The following is a 21,094-nucleotide window of genomic DNA, read 5'->3' as shown; positions in this document are numbered from 1 at the left end:
AATGCGGGAGACTGGGGTTCAATCCCTGGGCCAGGAAGATCTCCTGGAGAAGGAAATAGCACCGTACTCCAGTATTCTTGCCTGGAAAATCCCATGGACGGAGAAGCCTGGTAGACTACAGTCCATGGGGTCACAAAGAGTCGGACACAACTGGGTGACCTCACTTTCACTTTCTTTCAAGCTTTGTAAATGGAACCATTAATCCTAAGGTTTGTTAAAAGAAAATTTTCTACAATGTACTGATCAGTAGGCTTTTATTCAGCAATTCATGGATGGAGCAGCATCCCATCTGGCAGAGAGAAAAGTCACTTGGAAGGACTGTAGGAGGCCAGAGAGTCTTAAAGACCAAAGGAGGAGTAACAAGGAGGTTGTTGTTGTTGTTTTCGGTCACCTAGTCATGTCTGACCCTTTCGACCCCATGGACTGCAGCACACCATGCCTTCCTGTCCCTCACCATCTCCCCAAAGTGTGCCCAAGTTTATGTCCATTGTGTCAGTGATGCCATCCAGGCATCTCATCCTCTGATTCCCTCTTCTCCATCTGCCCTCAATTTTTCCCAGCATCAGGGACTTTTCCAATGGGTCAGCTGTTCACATCAGATGACCAAAATACTGAAGTTTCAGCTTCAGCATCAGTCCTTCCAATGAGTATTCAGGGTTGACTTCCCTTAAGACTGACTGGTTTGATCTCCTTGCTGTCCAAGGGACTATCAAGAGTCTTCTCCAACACCACAGCTCCAAGACATCGATTCTTCGGCACTCCGCCTTCTTTAAGGTCCAGGTCTCACAACTGTACGTGACCACTGGGAAGAACACAGCCTTGACTATACAGACCTTTGTTGGCAAAGTAATGTCTCTGCTTTTCAACACACTGTCTAGATTTGTCATAGCTTTCCTGCCAAGAAGCAAATGTCCTCTGATTTCATGGCTGCAGTCACCATTCTCAGTGATTTTGGCCCTGGGCCTTGCTGACATCAGCTTCCCTTCTGTGGAGCCTGTGTGTGGGGCCTGTGGGCACAGACTGGGGGGTCTGGGTCTGCCTGTTCTGGGAGAGTCTCGCAGAAGACAGGTGGTTCTGGTTTACTCATGGAAAGCTTAGCATGAGTGACTCCATCTTGGAACTGATCTGGTTATTTTACAACTTGAGCTCTTATAAATATAGCTGTTAAATTTTTTTTAAGGCGCTGTATAGACTCAATTTGAGAACCTGACCTAAATACACAAATGGCCAAATGTATCTTCTTACCTTGAAACAATAAGAAACTGGGAGTATGATGCTTTGTCCCAAGCATCTGGGCTATGCCTCTCTCAGATTTCTTGTCCTCAGTCTATAAATTTCTCTCAGGCCTAGAAACTCTTAGGATTGTCGGTTTTGCCAGCTCATGTGTAAGGACATTTCCAAATGCTCTGTCATGCCATGAAAGCAGAACTTTGGCTTCCTCACTAGAAGTCCTCTGGGTTCTAAAATAAGCCCATTTTTTAAACTAATTTGTATTGGAGTATAATTGCTTTACAGTGTTGAATTAGTTTCTGCTGTACAGCAAAGTGAATCAGCCACACGAATACATCTATCCCCTCCCTTTTGGATTTCCTTCCCATCCGGGTCAACACAGGGCATTAACTAGAGTTTCCTCTGCTGTATAGTAGGTTCTCATTAGTTATCTATTTTACACATAGTATCAGTAGTGGAGTAAGTTCATATGAATTGTGCATCCCATGCTCCACTGCTCACCTGTGTGGCTGTAGCTCATGCTTTGTGGAAATCAACTGCTCAGAGCCTCACTGAATAGAAACACCTAGCATTTCCCAGGGTACACAACCACTCTGGAACACCCTCTCCAACTAAATGCCAGTTTTCTCTAAAAAAAAAAAAAAAAGAGAGAGAGAGAGAGAGGCCTGTTATAATGCAAATCATTCTCTCTTTGTCTGTCCCATTTCTTTGGACTCCGCATTTTTTGTCTTTTTTTTTCATATTTTTAAGTGGTGGAAAATTGTTTTACAATCATATATTGGTTTCTGCCATACAACAACACAAATCAGTCATAATTTTATATATCCCTTCCCTCTTGAGCTTCCCACCCCTCTGCATCATCACAGAACGGCCAGGCTGGGCTCCGTGTGTTATTTAGCAACTTCCCACTAACTATTTTATACATGATATGTATATATGTCAATGCTACTTTCTCAATTCGTCCCACCCTTACCTTCCTCCATTGTGTCTACAAGTTTGTTCTCTACTAAGTTTATCAGTTGGAGAAGGCTATGGCACCCCACTCCAGTACTCTTGCCTGGAAAATCCCATGGGCGGAGGAGCCTGGTAGGCTGCAGTCCATGGGGTCACGAAGAGTCAGACACGACTGAGTGACTTCACTTTCACTTTTCACTTTCATGCGTTGGAGAAGGAAATGGCAACCCACTCCAGTATTCTTGCCTAGAAAATCCCAGGGATAGGGGAGCCTGATGGGCTACCGTCTATGGGGTCGCACAGAGTTGGACACGACTGAAGCGACTTAGCAGCAGCAGCAGCAGGTTCATCAGTATCATTTTTCTAGATTCCATCCCAGTTGCCAGTTCAGTCACTCAGTTGTGTCTGACTCTTTGCGACCCCATGGACTGCAGCACGCCAGGCTTCCCTGTCCATCACCAACTCCTGGACCCTCCTCAAACTCATGTCCATCGAGTCAGTGATGCCATCCAACCATCTCATCCTCTGTCGTCCCCTTCTCCTCCTGCCCCCAATCCCTCCCAGCATCAGGGTCTTTTCCAATGAGTCAGTTCTTCACATCAGATGGTCAGAGTATTGGAGTTTCAGCTTCAGCAACAAATGAATATTCAGGACTGATTTCCTTTAGGATGGACTGATTGGATCTCCTTGCAGCCCAAGTGACTCTCAAGAGCCTTCTCCAACACCACAGTTCAAAAGCATCAGTTCTTCGGTGTTCAGCTTTCATAACGGTCCAACTCTCACATCTATACATGACTCCTGGAAAAACCATTGCTTTGACTAGATGGACCTTTTTTGGCAAAGTAATGTCTCTGTTTTTTAATATTCTGTCTTGGTTGGTCATAGCTTTTCTTCCAAGGAGCAAGTGTCTTTTAATTTCATGGATGCAGTCACCATCTGCAGTGATTTTGGAGCCCCCAAAAATAAAGCCTGTCACTGTTTCCACTGTTTCTTCATCTATTTGCCATGAAGTGATGGGACTGAATGCCATGATCTTAGTTTTCTGAATGTTGAGTTTTAAGCCAACATTGGAGAATTTTGAACGTTGGAGAATTGAGCATTTTGAGCTTGGAGAATTTTGAGCGTTATTTTGCTAGCATGTGAGATGAGTGCAATTGTGTGGTACTAACAGTCTTTGGCATTGCCTTTCTTTGGGATTGGAATGAAAACTGACCTTTTCCAGTCTTGTGGCCAAAGCTGTTTTCCAAATTTTCCATCATAAGTGAGTGCAGCACTTTCACAGCATCATCTTTTAGGATTTGAAATAGCTCAACTGGAATTCCCTCACCTCCACTAGCTTTGTTCATAGTGATGCTTCCTAAGGCCCACTTGACTTCACATTCCAGGATGTCTGGCTCTAGGTGAGTGATCACACCATCATGGTTATCTGGGTCATAAGATCTTTTTGTATAGTTCTTCTGTGTACTTCTGTGGAAACTTCTGGATTCCATATATATGTGTTAATATATGGTGCTTGTTTTTTTGACTTACTTTACTCTGTATAAGAAACTCTAGGTTCATCCACCTCACTACAACTGACCCAAATTCGTTCATTTTTATAGCTGAGTAATATTCCATTGTATGAATGTACCACAACTTCTCTATCCATTCATCTGTCGATGGACATCTTGGTTGCTTCCATGTCCTGGCTACTGTATATAGTGTGGCAATGAACATTGGGGCACATGTGTCGTTTAGAATTGTGGTTTTCTCAGGGCATATGCCCAGTGGTGGGATTGCTGGGTCTGAACTCTGTGTTTTAACAGGCCACAGTGATAGAACCAGAGGACAGCTGTGTTGTTAGGATTTTGTTTTTAATTTTTATATAAAACACTGTTCTATATTGTAAAAAAAAAAAAAAAAAGAATTCTGATATCTGAAACCTATTTGCAAAGCAGAAATAGAAACATAGACATTAAGAACAAACACATGGACCCCAAGGAGGGAAAAGGGGTTGGGATAAACTGGGAGATTGGGATTGACATACACACACTGTTATGTATAAAATAGATAACAAATGAGAACCTACTTGTCACAGAGAACGCTACTCAGTGCTCTGTGGTGACTTAAATGAAAAGGAAATCCAAAAAAAGAGGGGGTGTATGTATACATATGGCTGATTCCCTTTGCTGTACAGCAGAAATTAACACAACATTGCAAAGCAACTATGAAAGTGAAAGTCACTCAGTGGTCTCCGACTCTTTGCAACCCCGTGAACTGTACAGTCCATGGAGTTCTCCAGACCAGAATACTGGAGTGGGTAGCCTTTCCCTTCTCCAGGGGATCTTCCCAACCCAGGGATCAAACTGGGGTCTCCTGCATTCCAGGCGGATCCTTTACCAACTGAGCTATCAGGGAAGCAACTATACTCCAATAAAATTTTTTTAAAAAAAGAATGCTGGTATCTGGAAGGAAACTCGGCCATGACTTAATCTGCTGTGAAGAGAAGAGGGTGGCGGGCCATAGGAGTGTCACTCCGTCCCCTGCTCTGTCACACTGGGTGGCCTTTGCCTCACAAGGTGAAGCAAAGCCCTCAGGCCTGGCCCCACAGGGCAGTGGAGTCCAGCATGCCAGGACTTGTTGGAGCTTGGAGATGTTTATTGAGTAAGTGAGTGAGTGTATGAGCCCGTTCCCACCCTGCCAAGCTCCTGTAATTGCCCTAGCCAGTTGCAACTGGGTAGAGGTACACAGCCTGGGTTGGATTCCCGGGGGTTTGTCCACACTCGGGTACCACTCAGAGATGCATCATCTCTTTAGACCTCACTGAATATCTAAGAGCAAGAATGTGGGCAGTAAATCGAAGCACGTACAACACAGAGGGACATGGTCCAGATATGGAGACTGTTGGCGGCCCCTTGAGTCCCCGGAGGAGATGTGACAGCCAGTGTGTCAGGATTGGGTACAGAGGTGGCCGAGGAGCTGGTGACTCACCTCTGTGGTTGCAGAATGCTTCTTGACAGCGGCTGGCCTGAGTGCCCGCTCACAGAGTGCTTCTTGGCCCACCTACTTCATGGCTTGCAATGCCAGGAGATCTCCAGCATGCAGAAGATACTCATAGCTTAAAAAAAATTAAACCCTCTTGGTTTCAACCACTGAGCAAATCTCTTATTTTACAAATACAGGAAATACATTTAGGTTCCAGGAACTAAGAGTCTCTCACAAGGTCACCAGATTGAAAGGGAGCTATACCCAAACCCGTTCTCTCAATAGGCAGCTCATTCTGCTTTACAAGCCCCACCCAGCTTGTTGAAGAAATTAGATAGAGGGAAGTTGGGAACTGGGGCTTGACTCCCCTTGACATATGGATTCCTCCACAGGAAGGGCATACACATCTTGTCTGATCTGAAAAAGAGCTGGCTAAACTACTCAAGCATAATCATTCAACATTTATCAACCACCTGCTATGTGCTGGGCCAGCCCCTGGGCCCTTATGGAACTCACTATCTTAAAAGGGATACTGATGCTGATCAGATTTTTTTTTTTAAGTATGCAACAAAATCAATCATATATACTTACAAAGCATGCTGTGAAGAAAGAAATCCACAATGCTGGGAGGGCAGGTGTAGGAGGCCCTGACCACGTCTGGGGAATTGTCAGAGAGTATTCTGAGGAACTGACATTTAGACTAAGATAAGAAAAATGTCCAGGAAGTAACTTGGTAACAAATTATCACTAACCTTTATTGAACATTTACCTGAATTAGGCTTCATATGCTTCATTAACTTCTTAAATCCTCCCAGGAACCCTCCAAGTCAGGTATTGTTACGTTCCCCATTTTACAGATGAATAAACTCAAGCAAAAAAATGGAAATAATTCACCCGTGGGCCTCTGGTTCTGAGTCTTACTCTATGTTTGTGACTGTGCAGGTGGGTGTGGTGTGAGAAATGAAGAGACTAAGATTGCTGAAGTGCAGAGCAGAAGGTCCGCATGAAGCTGATCTATAGCGGCCTCAGCCTGCAGGAGCTTTCAGTGGAGTTTTGGTTCCTGGCCAGAGATCCAGTCAGGTTGCAGCTATGAGAGCACCAAATCCTAGCCACTAGACTAGTGGTCAGTGACAAGAACCTGGCCCTTCAGCTTTGCAGAAAATTCCCACAAAGAGGGAAAGTAGTGAAACAAAGAAAGCACTTATGAAAAGGAAAAAAGAGTACTGTACGTGTGGATAGATACATGGATAGACCCAGAGAGAGTCACTCCCTCGTGGTAGCTTGAATTTCTTATATGGGGCATTTCTTCTGGGTTTCCGTTGATTTGCCTGCATATTTGGTGTATCTCAGGATCCTCCCGTATGTGTACATGCATCTCTTAGCCAAGATGGATGCTGCCAAAGAAGCCTATGGGTAGTTAGTATCACTTAGCATCACTCCCCTTTTGACCTCCAAGGAGTCTTCCTATACATATGTAGTCAGGGAGGTCTTCTGATTTCAAGAATGAGAAATAATGTGATCTTTTTTCTTCTATTTGGGCAGGGCTTAGCCTCTTCTTTTGATTGTCCTGCTATTTTCATCCTGGAGTATCTGCCCTGGGGGTGATGGGGGTGGTGGGCATCTACCTCCTGCCTCAAAGCAGGGCCATATCATGTACGTCTGATAGGTTATGATGTTCATGACAAAAATTACAGTGTTGCTACAATTTGGGTAGCATTTTGGTCTGCTCGCCCCACTGTGCAGAAAAGCCTATCTACTAACATCAGGTTGCAGTGAGAGAAAGTACAGCATTTATTTGCCAAGTGCCAAGCGAGGAGGATGGGTAACTTGTGCTCAAAAGACCCAAACTCTCCAATGGCTTTCAGGGGACAATTTTTAAAGGCAGTTTTGCGGGTAAGAGTTACAACTGGTGGACCTTCTTCTGATTGGTGGTAGTGAGGTAACAGTGTGATATTTCAGGAATCTTAATCATCAATCTTCTGGTTCTAATTGGTCTGGGATCTGCATGCTTGTGGTCAGCATAGAGTCACCACTCTCCACCTGGATGAGGGTAGGGGAACAACTCAAAGCTATATGTCAGATTGTTACGTATATCCCTTGTGGAGAAACTAGGATTCCGTTTTTCTTCCCCTGCCACTAAATTATTATTTTTAAGCTATCGTTGGTTTTCTTGCTTGACTATTTTCCCTTTGTTTCTTCAGTCTCTAACTTCCCTAATTGGTAACTGCTTCAGTCTTTGGAACCCAGGGAAAGTCTAGGAGACTAAAGCCTTTTTCTACAAACAAGCAATAGGGAACATGGAGGGACTTTTTTTTTTTTTACCTGGGAAGGCTTTGCAGGGTCCTGATCAGTTTTGCTGTTCTCCCTAAGGCCAGTGATAGATGGCATCATCCACTCAATGGACATGAATCTGAGCAAACTCCAGGAGATAGTGAAGGACAGGGAAGCCTGGTGTGCTGCAGTCCATGGGATGGCAAAGAGTCGGACGTGACTTAGCCACTGAACAACAACAACTAAGGGGATAGGAAATATTTTAAACCACGGAGTGCACGATCATATTTGTGTTTAGAAAGATCATTCAGGCTGTTGTGGGGAAACTGGATCAGAAAGAGGAAAAGAAGAGATAGATATATAGACATCAGTTAGGAGGCTGTGCAGTGGCCCAGGGACAAGATAATGGTGACCAAAGTGTGATTCTTCTGAGATGTTGAGGAGTAAACAGATGAAAAAGCAAGCACTTCCCAGTCATTTAAAAGAGAGACTCAAGTCCCTTAGAGGCATTGATGTGAAATATGCAAATTACCAAGTACTTTAATCCAGTCCTTTTGTAGGAATATTGGAAGTTCTTGGGGCTTCCCTGATAGCTCAGTTGAGTTGGTAAAGAATCCACCTGCAATGCAGGAGACCCCAGTTCAATTCTTGGATCGAGAAGATCCACTGGAGAAGGGATAGGTGGTATTCTTGGGCTTCCTGTGTGGCTCAGCTGGTAAAGGATCTGCCTGCAATGTGGGAGACCTGGGTTCAATCCCTGGGTTGGGAAGATTCCCTGGAGAAGGGAAAGATTATCCACTCTAGTATTTTGGCCTGGAGACTTCTATGGACTGTATAGTCCATGGGGCCACAAAGAGTCGAACATGACTGAGCGACTTTCACTTTCACTTTGGAAATTCTTAGACCAGTCCCATTATACATTAAAATCATCACATGGACCGCCTCAAACATTCTACAGTTCATTCAGCCAGGACTTCCCTGGAGGTCCAGTGATAAGACTTCACTTTCTAATATAGGGAGTGCAGGTTCGATCCCTGGTCAGGGAGCTAAGAGTCCACATGCCTAATGGCCAAAAAACCAAAACATAAAACAGAAGCAGTATCATAACAAATTCAATAAATATTTTAAAAATAAGCAATTCATTCAGCCAAGTGAAAACTATGTTGAAGGTCTGCTCCCTGGCATCTCTGTGACCACATGATCCATCCACTGGGCCACCAGACAGGCACTTGTCAAGGCCAGCACTGGGAACCCCCACGTCCTGAGAGGCTGCTCCCTCGCTGTGCTGGGCAATGCCCGGTGACCAGGAGAAAATGTCAGCCCACACCTCCTTCCTCCTCAGGCTTGCTCCCAAGATTATTTGTTTGCCAAATGGCTGAAATAGAGTTCTGGTAAATCATTTCTCCCCCGCCAAGAAAACAAGCTTGGATCTAAAGACGTGTGGTTCCGTGTGTGGAGAGAATATTTGGCGCCTGAGCATCTTTGGCTGAATAGAGGGCTGTGGGAACTGTGAACGGTTTCCCTGGATTACATTTCTCTGCCAGCGGTTTTCTGGGGTTGATGAGTGGAGGGGAAGCAGAGTTGTGGAGAAGGCTGCCCTGAGCCAAACTAGACTGGTTGTTGCCTCAGCTGCATGGGAAGCGTCCTCCTTGTTCCTAATTAGGTCCATCTGGGATGAAGATGACACACCATTTGTTCTAACAAAAGGCACATCAAGGCCTTTCAAGAACTGGAAAAGGTCCCTGTCCTGCAGGAGCTGGGGGTTGGTGGCTCCTATTTCTAAAGAGCAAGCTGATCTGATAAGACATCTGACCGAATAGTTAGATTCCAAATTTTTACATTCTGTTTAAATTCAGATATATATATGGAAGGCAGAAAAATAGAGACCAAAACAGTCAGGCTTGCCCTTCTTGGGTTTCCAGGAATCTGCTAGATTCCTTTCTGAAACAGACTTAGGGCCTTTGCCTACTGGATGGGGTGTTCTGCGCCACCTCGTGGACATAATGGAAACTGCACCTTGCCAAGGTTCTCTGAGCTCAAAGGAGGAACCTTCTCCAGCTGAGGGGGTGGGGGAGGGCTGCTATACCCCCTTCCTCTGAAGTAAAAAGCAGGCTCCAAGCTTGTCCAAAAAAGGACCACCACAGAACCGATTGAGGATGGTGTGAGCATTAACCTTCCTTGCTATTCTGCAATGCCTCCAACCATCTACAACAGTCCTAGCCACCATCTGTCGTGATCCGTGCAAATGGAGATGGGACATGGCCTGCTCTGGATCTCTAGTCAGGTGCTTTTGTGAAAATAAAGTTCCAAGGCTTTTTTCTTTTTCCATGGGAAGCAAGAAAATGGGAAGTTAATACGGGCAACAGCTTGTTCCTGCTTTTGGAATGTTGGTATTTGCAGCACGTCTGCTCTGTGATTACTGAGGACAAGAGCAAAAGCAGGACTGGGTTTTTCATAAAACATTCACCCCAGCTTGTCTTCAGTGAAGAGGGAAGCCCAGACACAGCTTGGAGCACAAGGGCACAGCCCCAGGCTTGCACTTGCTTTGGACAGTGGCCTTTGGAAACTAACTCTTACAGGCTTCTGAAAACAGCACATCATCGGCCGTGTTGGGAGGTAGAGAGAACAGAAGCTCCAGTGCCTCACAATCCTGTTTGCAACCCCCTCCTTCACAGACCAGCTGCATAACCTTGGGCACAAGGCCTATGACGCCCGGTACACAGGGTGTACAGTCTGTACAGTGGGGGCAATAATAGGAGCTGCCTTGTGGGGTGCCTGGAGGGCTAAACTAGATCTGGTCCAGGACTGGCTCCTGGCTGACTCTCCTAACTGGTCCAGTGAGCAGCCAACACGAGCTGAAGTTGCCCAGGCCCTCTGTGAACATCTAATAGGAAGCGCTGGTGGTGGGTGTGTGGAGGGAGGTGATAGAAACAGTGGCAGGTCAAGGGTGTCTGTTTCGTTGTCTCTGACTCAGGACAGCCCAAATGAGGTCCTGGTCCCTGTGGAGGTGAGATAGGAAGTGCAGGGTGCCCACAGGAGGTTGCAGCTATAGAATTGGAACATGTCAGGTGAGGTGATCAGAGACCAGGGCTCAGGGTCCCACTGCCCCGGCTCCCACCCTCCCACAGGCCCGTGTCTAGAAGGCAATGCTGGGGTGGGTCTCAGCGTCTGGCTGATAAGCGGCACTCAGGTTCTCCCAGGGCTCCCCTTGGAGACAATTCAGCAGAACTTAGCTGGTCTGTGGTCTGGCTGGGGCGGGTGGTGTGTGCACTGGTCAGCTCCTGGCATGAGTGTGGCCATTCCACAGGGCACCAAGGGGACACAGAACTCAGCAACAAAACCTAGGGATGGCCCTTTGTCATTTCTCTTTTTGTTTAATTAAAGTACAGTTGATTTACCATGTTAATTTCTTGTCATCTCCATTAAAGAGTCTAAGTTCCCAATGTACATCTAGAGTTTCCAAGAGGTTGCCATCCTCTCATAAGGGAAAGAAATACACATGTAACGAGTTTCTACTGTGTCCTAGACATTATGCAAGGGAGATTAGATGTTTCATCCTCACAACAGCCCCAGGAATTATTTTGCCCATTGTACAGGTGGGAAAGGGCTTCCCTGATGGGTCAGTGGATAGAGACTGCCTGCAATGTAGGAGACACAGGAGTTGTAGGTTTGATCTGGAGTGAGGCTACTCACTCCAGTATTCTTGCCTAGAGAATTCCATGGACAGAGGAGCCTGGTGGGCTACAGTCCATAGGGTTGCAAAGAGTCAGACAAGACTGAGCAACTGAACAACCGACAGGTGGGAAAACTGAAGCTCAGGGAAGTGAAGTGACTTGGCTACGCCACCTGGTTGGTGAGAGTGGAGCCGGGTCAGGACGGAGACAGGAGAGTTTAGCAGTGTCGTATCTTTGTGTGCCCCCAGCACCAGGCACGGTGCCCTGGACTTAGGAAGAGCTTAGCAAATGTCTGCTGGGTTGAGAATGGGAGGATTCATGTGCCAAAAGGGCATTTGGAAACCGGGGCAGATGCCCAAGCCAGGCTCTGAAAGACCAGCTGCGTAGAGCAGCAGCTGGGGAATCATTGGTTCAGAATTTGCAGTCACCTGGCCGGCGGCCTGCAGGCCCACAGCCAGCTGTGAACAAGGCCTGACTTGATCAGCTCTGGATCTTTCATTGCAGGCAATCCACCTTCCAAAGAGGTGCCAGCAGGGCAGTACCCATTCATAGTCACTTCTGATGATGGACGGAAGGTTCCTGTGGTCCAGGCCTATGCTTTTGGCAAATACCTAGGCTATTTGAAGGTTGAGTTTGATGAAAAAGGAAATGTTGTCACTTCACATGGAAATCCCATTCTTCTCAACAGCAGCATCCCAGAAGGTATGTGAAATTCAGGGCAGTGATCCACCAATTGCAAAATTAGATGGCTGGATTGTGTTTTATTTGCTTTGTTAACGTTTCAGGACAATGTTTCTGAAGAACTGAGTTTCTTCCTTGAGTTTACCCTACTGTCTTCTTGGATAAGGAGATTTAAAACACACCCAAATTTCAGAAGCCAGGGCTTCTCTAAGCCCTCTCAGCACCAGACACTGTGTCACTGCTTGTTGTGCTTTTACAGCTCTACCCTGGCACAGGAGAACTGCTCTCAGCTCACGTCCTAGAGGAGAGCTGGGGGAGACCTGGGTTCAGATAGGGAAAGACTGGTGATCAGGGGTCCTGGAGAGTCAGAGCTTCTGACAGCCAGAGGGAGGGGCCAGGACCCCATAGCAGGCCCTCTCATCCCTTTACCTGCCCAAGTATAAGCCTAATCATTGCCCACATCTGCACCACAGATGCTATCCCCAATGGGCCAGCAGGTAGTCAGATGTGATGAGTTGATTTTGGTTCACTTGGCATTTTAAGATCCAAGCAGGGCCTTATTTCCAGGAAATAGAACAGATGTGCCTAAGGAAATTTCCTGGTCAAAAACCAAAATGTACACAAATATGGTGAAGAACTGTAGACTCACGCCAGGTTAGCTGAATGATGTCTTTCTCTCACGTTTAAGCCAGTGTGAGATCTGCTTTAACTGCAGGCTGATTTGTTTGTTTTCTTCTAGATCCAAACATAAAAGCAGACATTAACAAATGGCGGGTAAAATTAGATAACTATTCAACCCAGGAATTGGGGAAAACAATTGTCTATCTGGATGGCACTGCTCAGTCCTGCCGCTTTCGAGAATGCAACATGGGCAATCTGATTTGTGATGCTATGGTGAGTGGTTCCCGGGAGAGCAGGGCCCACGCCTAGGGAGGGTGGAGGAGAGATGGAAGAAGGAAGGGAGGATGTGAGGACGGACCGCCTGATACAGAATGAAGACGTTTAAAGATTAATGCCCAAATAGGTAACCAATGAGGACCTGCTGCATAGCACAGGGAACTCTACTCAGTGCTCTGTGGTGACCTACATGGGAAGGAAATCCAAAAAGGGGAGGATATACATGTAACATACAGCTGATTCACTCTGCTATACAGCAGAAACTAACAAAACATTATAAGCAACTGTACTCCAATACAAATGTTTTTTAAAAATTAATGCCCAGATATAAGCTTAGTGTGGATTCGCACTGAGTACCCTGGGAAGGTGCCTGAACCATACCAATGGACCACCCCTGTTTTGTAGAAAGTTTTCGCTTTTATCTCAGGTTCAAGAGGTTTGTTAACAAAACAAGCCACTCGTTATATACAAATAAATAATACAAATATTTATCAGAGAATTATCTAGCTTACTTTCAATACACTAACACTAAAAGAAAAGAGAAATAGGAACAGCAGAGGATACATCACCAAATTGGGCTTTGACTAACAGACAGTGCTGGGAAGTCCCATGACATAGCACAACAGTGCTGGGAAGTCCCACGACACAGCACATCTGGAGTTCCAACTGGGAAAAGGTTCAAGGCAGCATGTCTGCTCTGTGGATGAGACTTCAAAGGTTGCAGTCTGGGGTTCCCGCTCACAATTCCCAGGCCACAAACCATCATCATCAGTCTGCAAGCAAAACTGCAGCTCTGGTATTGTGTTAATCTTTGTCATGTAGATTACGTAGGTCTTGGAAAAGACCCTGATTCTGGGAAAGATTGAAGGCAGGAGGAGAAGGGAGCTGCAGATGATGAGATGGTTGGATGACATCATCGACTCAGTGGACATGAGTTTGAGCAAACTCCAAGAGATAGCAAAGGAAGGGGAAGCCAGGCATGCTGCAGTCCATGGGGTTGCAAAGAGTCAGACAGGACTGAGCATCGGAACAACAACCTTTTTTACAATGCTGTTTGCTTTGTTCTGCAAATCTTGGAATGTTGTTGGTCCTGGTTGGCCAGATGGCTCAGCAAATTCAAAGATCCTCCCTCTATCTATCTATGGTGGCTCTCAGCCAACCCTCACAGCAGGCATGGCTGACACTCACAGCAGCAGTCAGGGCTATGTCCAGGCAGGTTAGAAGCAAGGTCAGAGGTCTGCTCTGCTTTGTCTCTGAAGCCTAAACAAGACTATTTAACCTCTTTATTGCTGGACAAGAATGAAGCCTTTATTTCGAGGTGCTCATCTTAAGTGTCTGAATTTTGGATATGGCTTTCCTTTTGTAAGATGACCTGACTCCACAAACTCTGCTTCTCTGAAGATGTGGACATAGTAAATAAAACACTTTTGCTTGGGCCTAACAAAGCCAGACTGCATTTCCCTGATCTGTCTCCTCTTGGCCCTGAGAACCTGGCCTTGTGGGAACAGCCTTCACAAGCAGAGAACGATGACATGTAGTTATCATGAGAATAGTAAGTCCCATGGTGAGTGAGATCTCACACCCAAAGCACCCCTCTGTTCACCTATCTGTGGGCAGCCCCCCAGGGGCCATGCCGAACTGAGGTCTCAGGGTCAAACTCACCACGCCCAGGGGAACCCAGGGGACCTTTGTGCTCAGCTCTGTGCCTGGTATCTAGGATGAAGCCACACTCAGTAGAAGTCTGCCAAGTACTGATCCATGTTATTGTATGGCAGAAACCAACACAATATTGTAAAGCAATTATCCTTCAATTAAAAATAATTTTAAAAAAAAGCCTGCCAAGTAAATGACAACACTCACACTTCCCAAGGCAGGACCAGCACTGGCTCCTAAGCACCATGCAATCCATGAGACAAGTAGCTGTAGAGAAGCCAGAGTGTGACTGTGTGGAGGCAGGTGTGCAAGGAAACACCCCAGGCTCTAGCAGTGCTCACCGCACAAGGAGTCCCTCCTCCCCCCATGTCAGGAACACTGCCTCGGTGCTGTCCTCCTGGCCGCAACCCCGTGTCTCCCTCACCTCCTCCACCATCCTATTTTTTCAAATGAGAATGTATTCATTTTATTTCTTGTCACTAAACACATATTATGTAAAAGAAAAGACTGGAACTCCATCTTAGGGGCTGTCTCTCTCTGTGTCTCCAAAATTGCCAGCTTAGGAACTGTCTGGGGACCTAGACCAGACTGCCAGGATTCTTGGTGGCCCAAGGTCTAGAGCTGAAAGGGTTCTGGACTCTGCCCTCAGGAGCAAGTGTGAGCCTGTCCTGGGGGAGCAGCCCCACGAGCCACTCTGCACAGGGGCCCCCGGCCTTTGCTGGGGGTTGGGGGGGTGGGCTTTGCTCAGGGCCCCTGCTCTGGGGATGCAGGGTCTTAGGAGAGGGTTTCAGAGCTGCTGGCTGCTCAGAGTCTGACCTGGGACTGGTCACAGTATCTTATTGTTGCTTCTCAGATCATAAAGCTAGTTTTGACAAGTTATACTTGAGAGAGCTCCGGGCACACAGGGGCAGAAGAAAAGCAGCTTCATTTCTGGGAACGAACCCTCAGAAAGAAGGCCCAGAATAATGAGCGTAAATTCCTGCTGCTGTTGCAGATTAACAACAACCTGAGACACCCAGATGAGATGTCCTGGAACCATGTGTCCATGTGCATTTTAAATGGAGGTGGCATCCGGTCGCCCATTGACGAGCGGAACAATGGTATGCTCCTGGGCCCTGGCCTCAGCTCTCTGTCTGACCAGCTCCCCAAACCTGGCCACGGGCAGCCTTAGCTCCTCTGTGCTGCCTGCCACAACCCACAGTGCCAGGCCCCTCAGCTTGGGTTAGCTGCCACTCAAGTCAGTGCCCCACCCAAAGGACACACACGTGCTTGTATTCTCGGATACATGTGCACACAGAGGGAGCAGTTAGCCTTAGTGGAACCAAGCTTTACCTAAACTTCTGACTTAGGACTTGCCTGGTGGTCCAGTGGTTAAGACTCCGCAACTCCAATGCAGGGGGCACGGGTTTGATCCCTGATCGGGGAACTATGATCCCACATGCTGCGCAGTGCAGCCAAAAATTAAAAAAAAAAAAAAAATCGAACTTCTGACTCACATGAATCATTGACTGATTTATGCAAAATGGTGACAGCTTCCACCTGGATATCTGGAAAGAGGAGGACAAAACTGCCAATTTCAAGCCCTGGACAAAACAGCTGGACAACTTCCTTTAGTGCATTTACAGATATCCTGGATTATAGCACATGGTAAAACCAGCCAACCAGACAGATATTCGAGACACTCCTGTCATCTTCCCTGCGTACGTGCATGCTAAGTTGCTTCAGTCGAGTCCAACTCTGTGCAACCCTATGGACTTGTAGCCCACCAGGCTCCTCTGTCCATGGGATTCTCCAGGCAAGAATACTGGAGTGGGGTTGTCATGGCCTCATCCAGGGGATCTTCATGACCCAGTGATTAAATCCAGGCCTCTCATGTCTCCTGCATTGGCAGGCAGATTCTTTACCACTGACCCACCAGAGATGCCCTAATCATCTTCCTTGATATACTGTCAAAACAGTCTCAGTGGAGGAGGGCACGGCCAGGGGCCTCCTGATCTCTGTCTTCCCAAGCATCAGGAACACTCAGACGCAGCTGTGCTGTCCTCATAGTCTCCTCGTGGCCCCGTCTCCCTTACCTCCTCTGCGGGTCCTGAAGGACACTGGGCTTGTTCGCAAGCCGTTTTCCCTCTGGCCTCATCTGTGACTACCCTCAGGCACGATTACCTGGGAGAACCTGGCTGCTGTGTTGCCCTTTGGAGGCACCTTTGACCTGGTCCAGTTAAAAGGCTCCACCCTGAAGAAGGCCTTCGAGCACAGCGTGCACCGCTATGGCCAGGCCACAGGCGAGTTTCTGCAGGTGGGAGGTAAGTCACCTTCCAAGGTGAGGGGAGGCTTCCTGCTGGTTGGCTTAGCTCCCCACCTCACCAGGACCTCCTGGCCAGGCTTGCTTGGGCTTCACACACCCAACACCAATGCACAGTCTTTCAGTGGCTGTAGACTCCCAGACCACTAAGAATAGGTCGGGGTCAAAGCCCCAAGGCCCTGAAAATGGGCAATATTTTCCAAGTCTGATTTGGACATCAGACGACCTTCTCTGCAGGAGCTAGCCCTCTGGGTCTAAGTAGGTCAGCTGCCTTGAGGTCTGCTGCTGCTGCTAAGTCACTTCAGTCATGTCCGACTCTGTGTGACCCCATAGACAGCAGCCCACCAGGCTCCCGCGTCCCTGGGATTCTCCAGGCAAGAACACTGGAGTGGGTTGCCATTTCCTTCTCCAATGCATGAAAGTGAAAAGTGAAAGTGAAGTTGCTCAGTCGTGTCCGACCCTCAGCGACCCCATGGGCTGCAGCCTACCAGGCTCCTCCGTCCATGGGATTTTCCAGGCAGGAGTACTGGAGTGGGGTGCCATTGCCTTCTCCAGCCTTGAGGTCTAGTTTCTATTAAAACCTTAGTTGTTTAACATTCAGTATTCTTTGTAAAACAACAACAACAACAACAAAAACAAACCAAACCTTTTTCTACTGCCTGGTAATTGCCTGGAAGCATGCAGAGGTTCAAGGGAATGCAATGTCCAATCACCATTAATAAAGATGATTTCTGCAAGGGGCAGCCAGGACAAGACATTGGAACCTGGTTCTAGTTCCACTGGGACCTGGGGCAAGTCTTCATTCAGCCTCTCAGAGAACAGTGAGAAAATGTGCCTGCTTATCTTATGGACTGCCATGAAAGTGGAAGGAAAATAAATGCTTCCCAAATTGTTAAGGACTTCTAAAGTGCTTTTGTCAACAGTCCAATGAGTTAAACTTAAAATTAATATGAATAATCTTAATTTACTGTGACACCAAAGTCTGACCTCACTGTTTGTACTTTAGATGGTAGACCCCATTTGAGGGGTCTGATTGCTTTTCAAGTCTTCCCCCTTCTGGAAAGTCCCAGAGCACCCCACTGCTGGGACTAAGGGGCTGCAGAGGGTGGTGGAGTCCCACCCACTGCCCGTAGGGTTGCCCAGATATTCTCCATTTTCCAGGAAAGAGCAGAGGGAACAGAGAGAGGAACTGTGCTGGGTAGTTGTATGTTTCGCAGAAATCACCCAGGCCAAATTATTAACTATTTGTTGGTCAGCTCTCATCTGTTCCTCATTTTCCAAAGCTACTGAACCAAGTTGCTGGACCGATTAATTCATGATATGAATTTAAAAAAGGTGTGGTTTTCTCCCTGCAGAGTCCCTGATTACCCACCCGGGCATTCTCAGGCCTCCCAGAAAGACTCAAGGATAAACTTAACCAGATACAGTAGCTGCAACGTCACTTCAGCTCTCTTGCTGAAGTTTCACTCAAACTAAATGAAAACTAAGCCGAAGCCCCATGACTCCAGATTTGGGCCAAAATCTTTCTTAGAAAACAAAAATTTTCCTTTGGATCCAGTGAAAACCTACAGCCTCCTTTCTTTTCTAGGAATTCACGTGGTGTATGATATTTCCCGAAACCCTGGGGACAGGGTGGTCAAGTTAGAGGTTCTTTGCACCCAGTGTCGTGTGCCCAGTTATGAGCCTCTTAGAATGGATAAGGTGTACAAGGTGATCCTCCCAAGCTTCCTTGTCAGTGGTGGAGACGGATTCCGGATGATAAAAGATGAAAAGATAAAACATGACTCTGGTAAGCTCAAGTGTCTCTTCCTCTCCCTAACCCAAAGGAACAGAACAGATCCCAGGAGGGGAGCAGCACACGATGACACCAGGAGGGCAAAGCCAGAAACCAGATCTGCCCCTACACTGTCAGCTCCCTCCCACTTTGTTAGGAAACAGCCTAGGGTAGTAGAGTCTTGCCCCTCCCCAGCACTCAACCCATCCATCCATGCCCAGGGAAAACGTATTTTTACATAAAAAGTGTTTTAAAACTTTTAAAGTGCAGCTAAGCAGCTATTTAAATTGTGAAATATAAACGTTGCATTTTTAGGTTGGATGTGGGAAACCATGTTAAATCATCTCAACTTTTTTTTACATTTATTTTGGGGCATGCTGGGTCTTGGTTAGTTTGCTCGGGCTTTTTTTTGTTTGTTTGTTTTTAGTTGCAGCTAGCAGGGGGCTACTCTTGGTTGCGGTGCTCATGCTTCTCACTGTGGTGGCTTTTCTTGTTGCAGAGCACAGGCTCTGAAACAGGCTCAGTAGTTGTGGCACAAGGGCTTAGATGCTCCACTGTATGTGGAATCTTCCCAGATCAGGGATTGAACCCATGTCTCCTGCACTGGCAGGCACATTCTTATCCACTGCACCACCAGGGAAGTCCCTGAATCACTTCAACTTTCTTGAAGAAGCTTTTGGTGTGAAAAGGTCAGGTAGGCATGAATGGGATATGCTGCCTGCTCCATTCAGCACAATGTGTTGGTGGAGGACATCATAGGAACCCCCAAGATGACCCCAGGTGAGTGAGGGTCATTATACCCCAGCCTCATTTTCAAAAATTCAATTGAGAACCACTTCCTGTGCATGGAGTGCACTGCCAGTACATGACCCTTTCCTGTTCTCCAGGGCTAAACCTCATGTGTTTACAAGACACAGGCACAGCTTCTCTGCGTCCGTCTCTACGGCCTTATCATGAGGGTTCTGCCACGGTAGCTGCATATCCCAAAGAGGGTGGAGGGCAGAGCCAGGGCCAAGGAGGCAGCCCTTCCTGGGAGGAAAGGCGCCAGCTACTCCCAACCATTCCATGATAGGAAATGGAAAGGCAGGCTTAGAAGGTGTCCTCTTGAGTCCTGCATGAAACAAAGTTAATGGCTGTGTATCACTCAAGCCCAGACTAGTGAGTGCTAGAGAGAAAGATCTCGCATGGAAGGCTGGGAAAGCTTTGGCTGTAAGTGTTCTCAGCCCTCATCAAACATTAGAATCACTTGGGGAGTATTTTAAATTAAATACCAACTTGGTCCCAACTTAAGAGAGTGTGATTTACTTGGTTGGGGCAAAAGGCTTTGCAGTGATTCTGATGTATACCCAGGGGTGAGAACCACTGCAGAGAAGGGTTCTTTTTAAGTACTATAGTAATACATTTTTTAATTGAGGTATAATTGAAATATAACATTAGTTTCAGGTATAAAACATGATTTCATATTTGTATGTATTGCAAAATGATCACCACGTTAAGTCCAATTAATGTCACCTTACATAATTACAAAATTTCTTGTAATGAGGACTTCTAAGATCTATTCTTGTATCAACATTCAAATATGCAATAGCATTAATAACTATATCCACTATGCTATACATTACAGCCTCAGGACTTATTTTATAACTGGAAGTTTGTATTAACTTTTGACTCCCTTCACCCATTTGCATCCTCACCCAGTCCCAACTCCCTCCACCTCTAGGAACCATCAGTGTGTTCTCTGTAACTAAGCTTGCTTGCTTTGTTGTTGAATTTATGGTATTTGTCTTTGTCTGAATTATTTCACTTAGCATAATGTCCTCAAGGGCCATCCATGTAGTTGCAAATGGCAAAAGGTCATTTATTTTTAATAGCTGAAGAGTATTCCATTGTATATATATACACACATCTTTGTTCATCCATCCGTTAATGGACATTTGTTTCCTTATGCTTCCCTGATGGCTTAGATGGTAAAGAATCTGCCTGCAACGCTGGAGATTTGGGTCCCATCCCGGGGTTGGGAAGATCCCCTGGAGGAGGAAAAGACAACCCACTCCACTATTCTTGCCTGGGGAATTCCATGGACAGAAGGGCCTGGCAGGCTACAGTCCATGGGGTCACAAAGAATTGGACACAATTGAGTGACTAACATACTTCCTTAACTTGGCTATTGTAAATAATGCTGTAATGAGCACAGAAGTGCACATATCTTTTCAAATTAGTATTTTCATTTTCTTAGGTAAATACTCAGGAGTGGAACTGTTGGATTATTTGGAAGTTCTATTTTCAATTTCTTGAGGAGCCTCCTACTATTTTTCATAGCAGCTGCACCAATTTACATTTTTGCACACAATGCACAAGAGTTCCTTTTCTCCACATCCTCACTGACATTTTTTTGTCGTTTTGATCATAGTTGTTCTAACAGGTGTGAGGTGGTAACTCATTGTGGTTTTGATTTGTATTTCTCTGATAATTCATGATATTGAGCATCTTTTCATATGCTTTTTGGTCATCTGCATTTCTTCTTTGGTAAAATATCTGTCAGATCCTCGCCCATCTTTTAATCAGATTTTTTTGGGGGTAGGCTATTGAGTTGTGTGCATTCTTTATATATTTTGGATATTAACCTCTTATCAGATACATGATTTGAAGTGGTACTTTTAAAATAAAAGTCTGTCGGGTCACTGTGGGTTTGCT

At 46.2% G+C, this 21,094-nt stretch overlaps 1 protein-coding gene across 1 annotated transcript in view; it reads left to right on the top strand.

Annotated features, from left to right (window-relative positions):
- The window catches only part of NT5E (5'-nucleotidase ecto), a 73,091-nt gene that overhangs the window by 49,278 nt on the left and 2,719 nt on the right, over positions 1-21,094 (top strand). The window contains exons 4-8 of the mRNA XM_019967401.2: positions 11,598-11,795; positions 12,514-12,668; positions 15,319-15,424; positions 16,478-16,627; positions 18,215-18,415. Of these exons, the coding sequence (XP_019822960.2) occupies positions 11,598-11,795; positions 12,514-12,668; positions 15,319-15,424; positions 16,478-16,627; positions 18,215-18,415 (810 nt within the window). The remainder of the gene's footprint in view (positions 1-11,597; positions 11,796-12,513; positions 12,669-15,318; positions 15,425-16,477; positions 16,628-18,214; positions 18,416-21,094) is intronic.

The sequence above is a fragment of the Bos indicus genome, chromosome 9 (assembly GCF_029378745.1).
Source record: "Bos indicus isolate NIAB-ARS_2022 breed Sahiwal x Tharparkar chromosome 9, NIAB-ARS_B.indTharparkar_mat_pri_1.0, whole genome shotgun sequence".
Taxonomy (NCBI): Eukaryota; Metazoa; Chordata; class Mammalia; order Artiodactyla; family Bovidae; genus Bos; species Bos indicus.
Note: the sequence above shows the minus strand (reverse complement) of the source record. Positions and strands in the feature narration are given on the sequence as shown.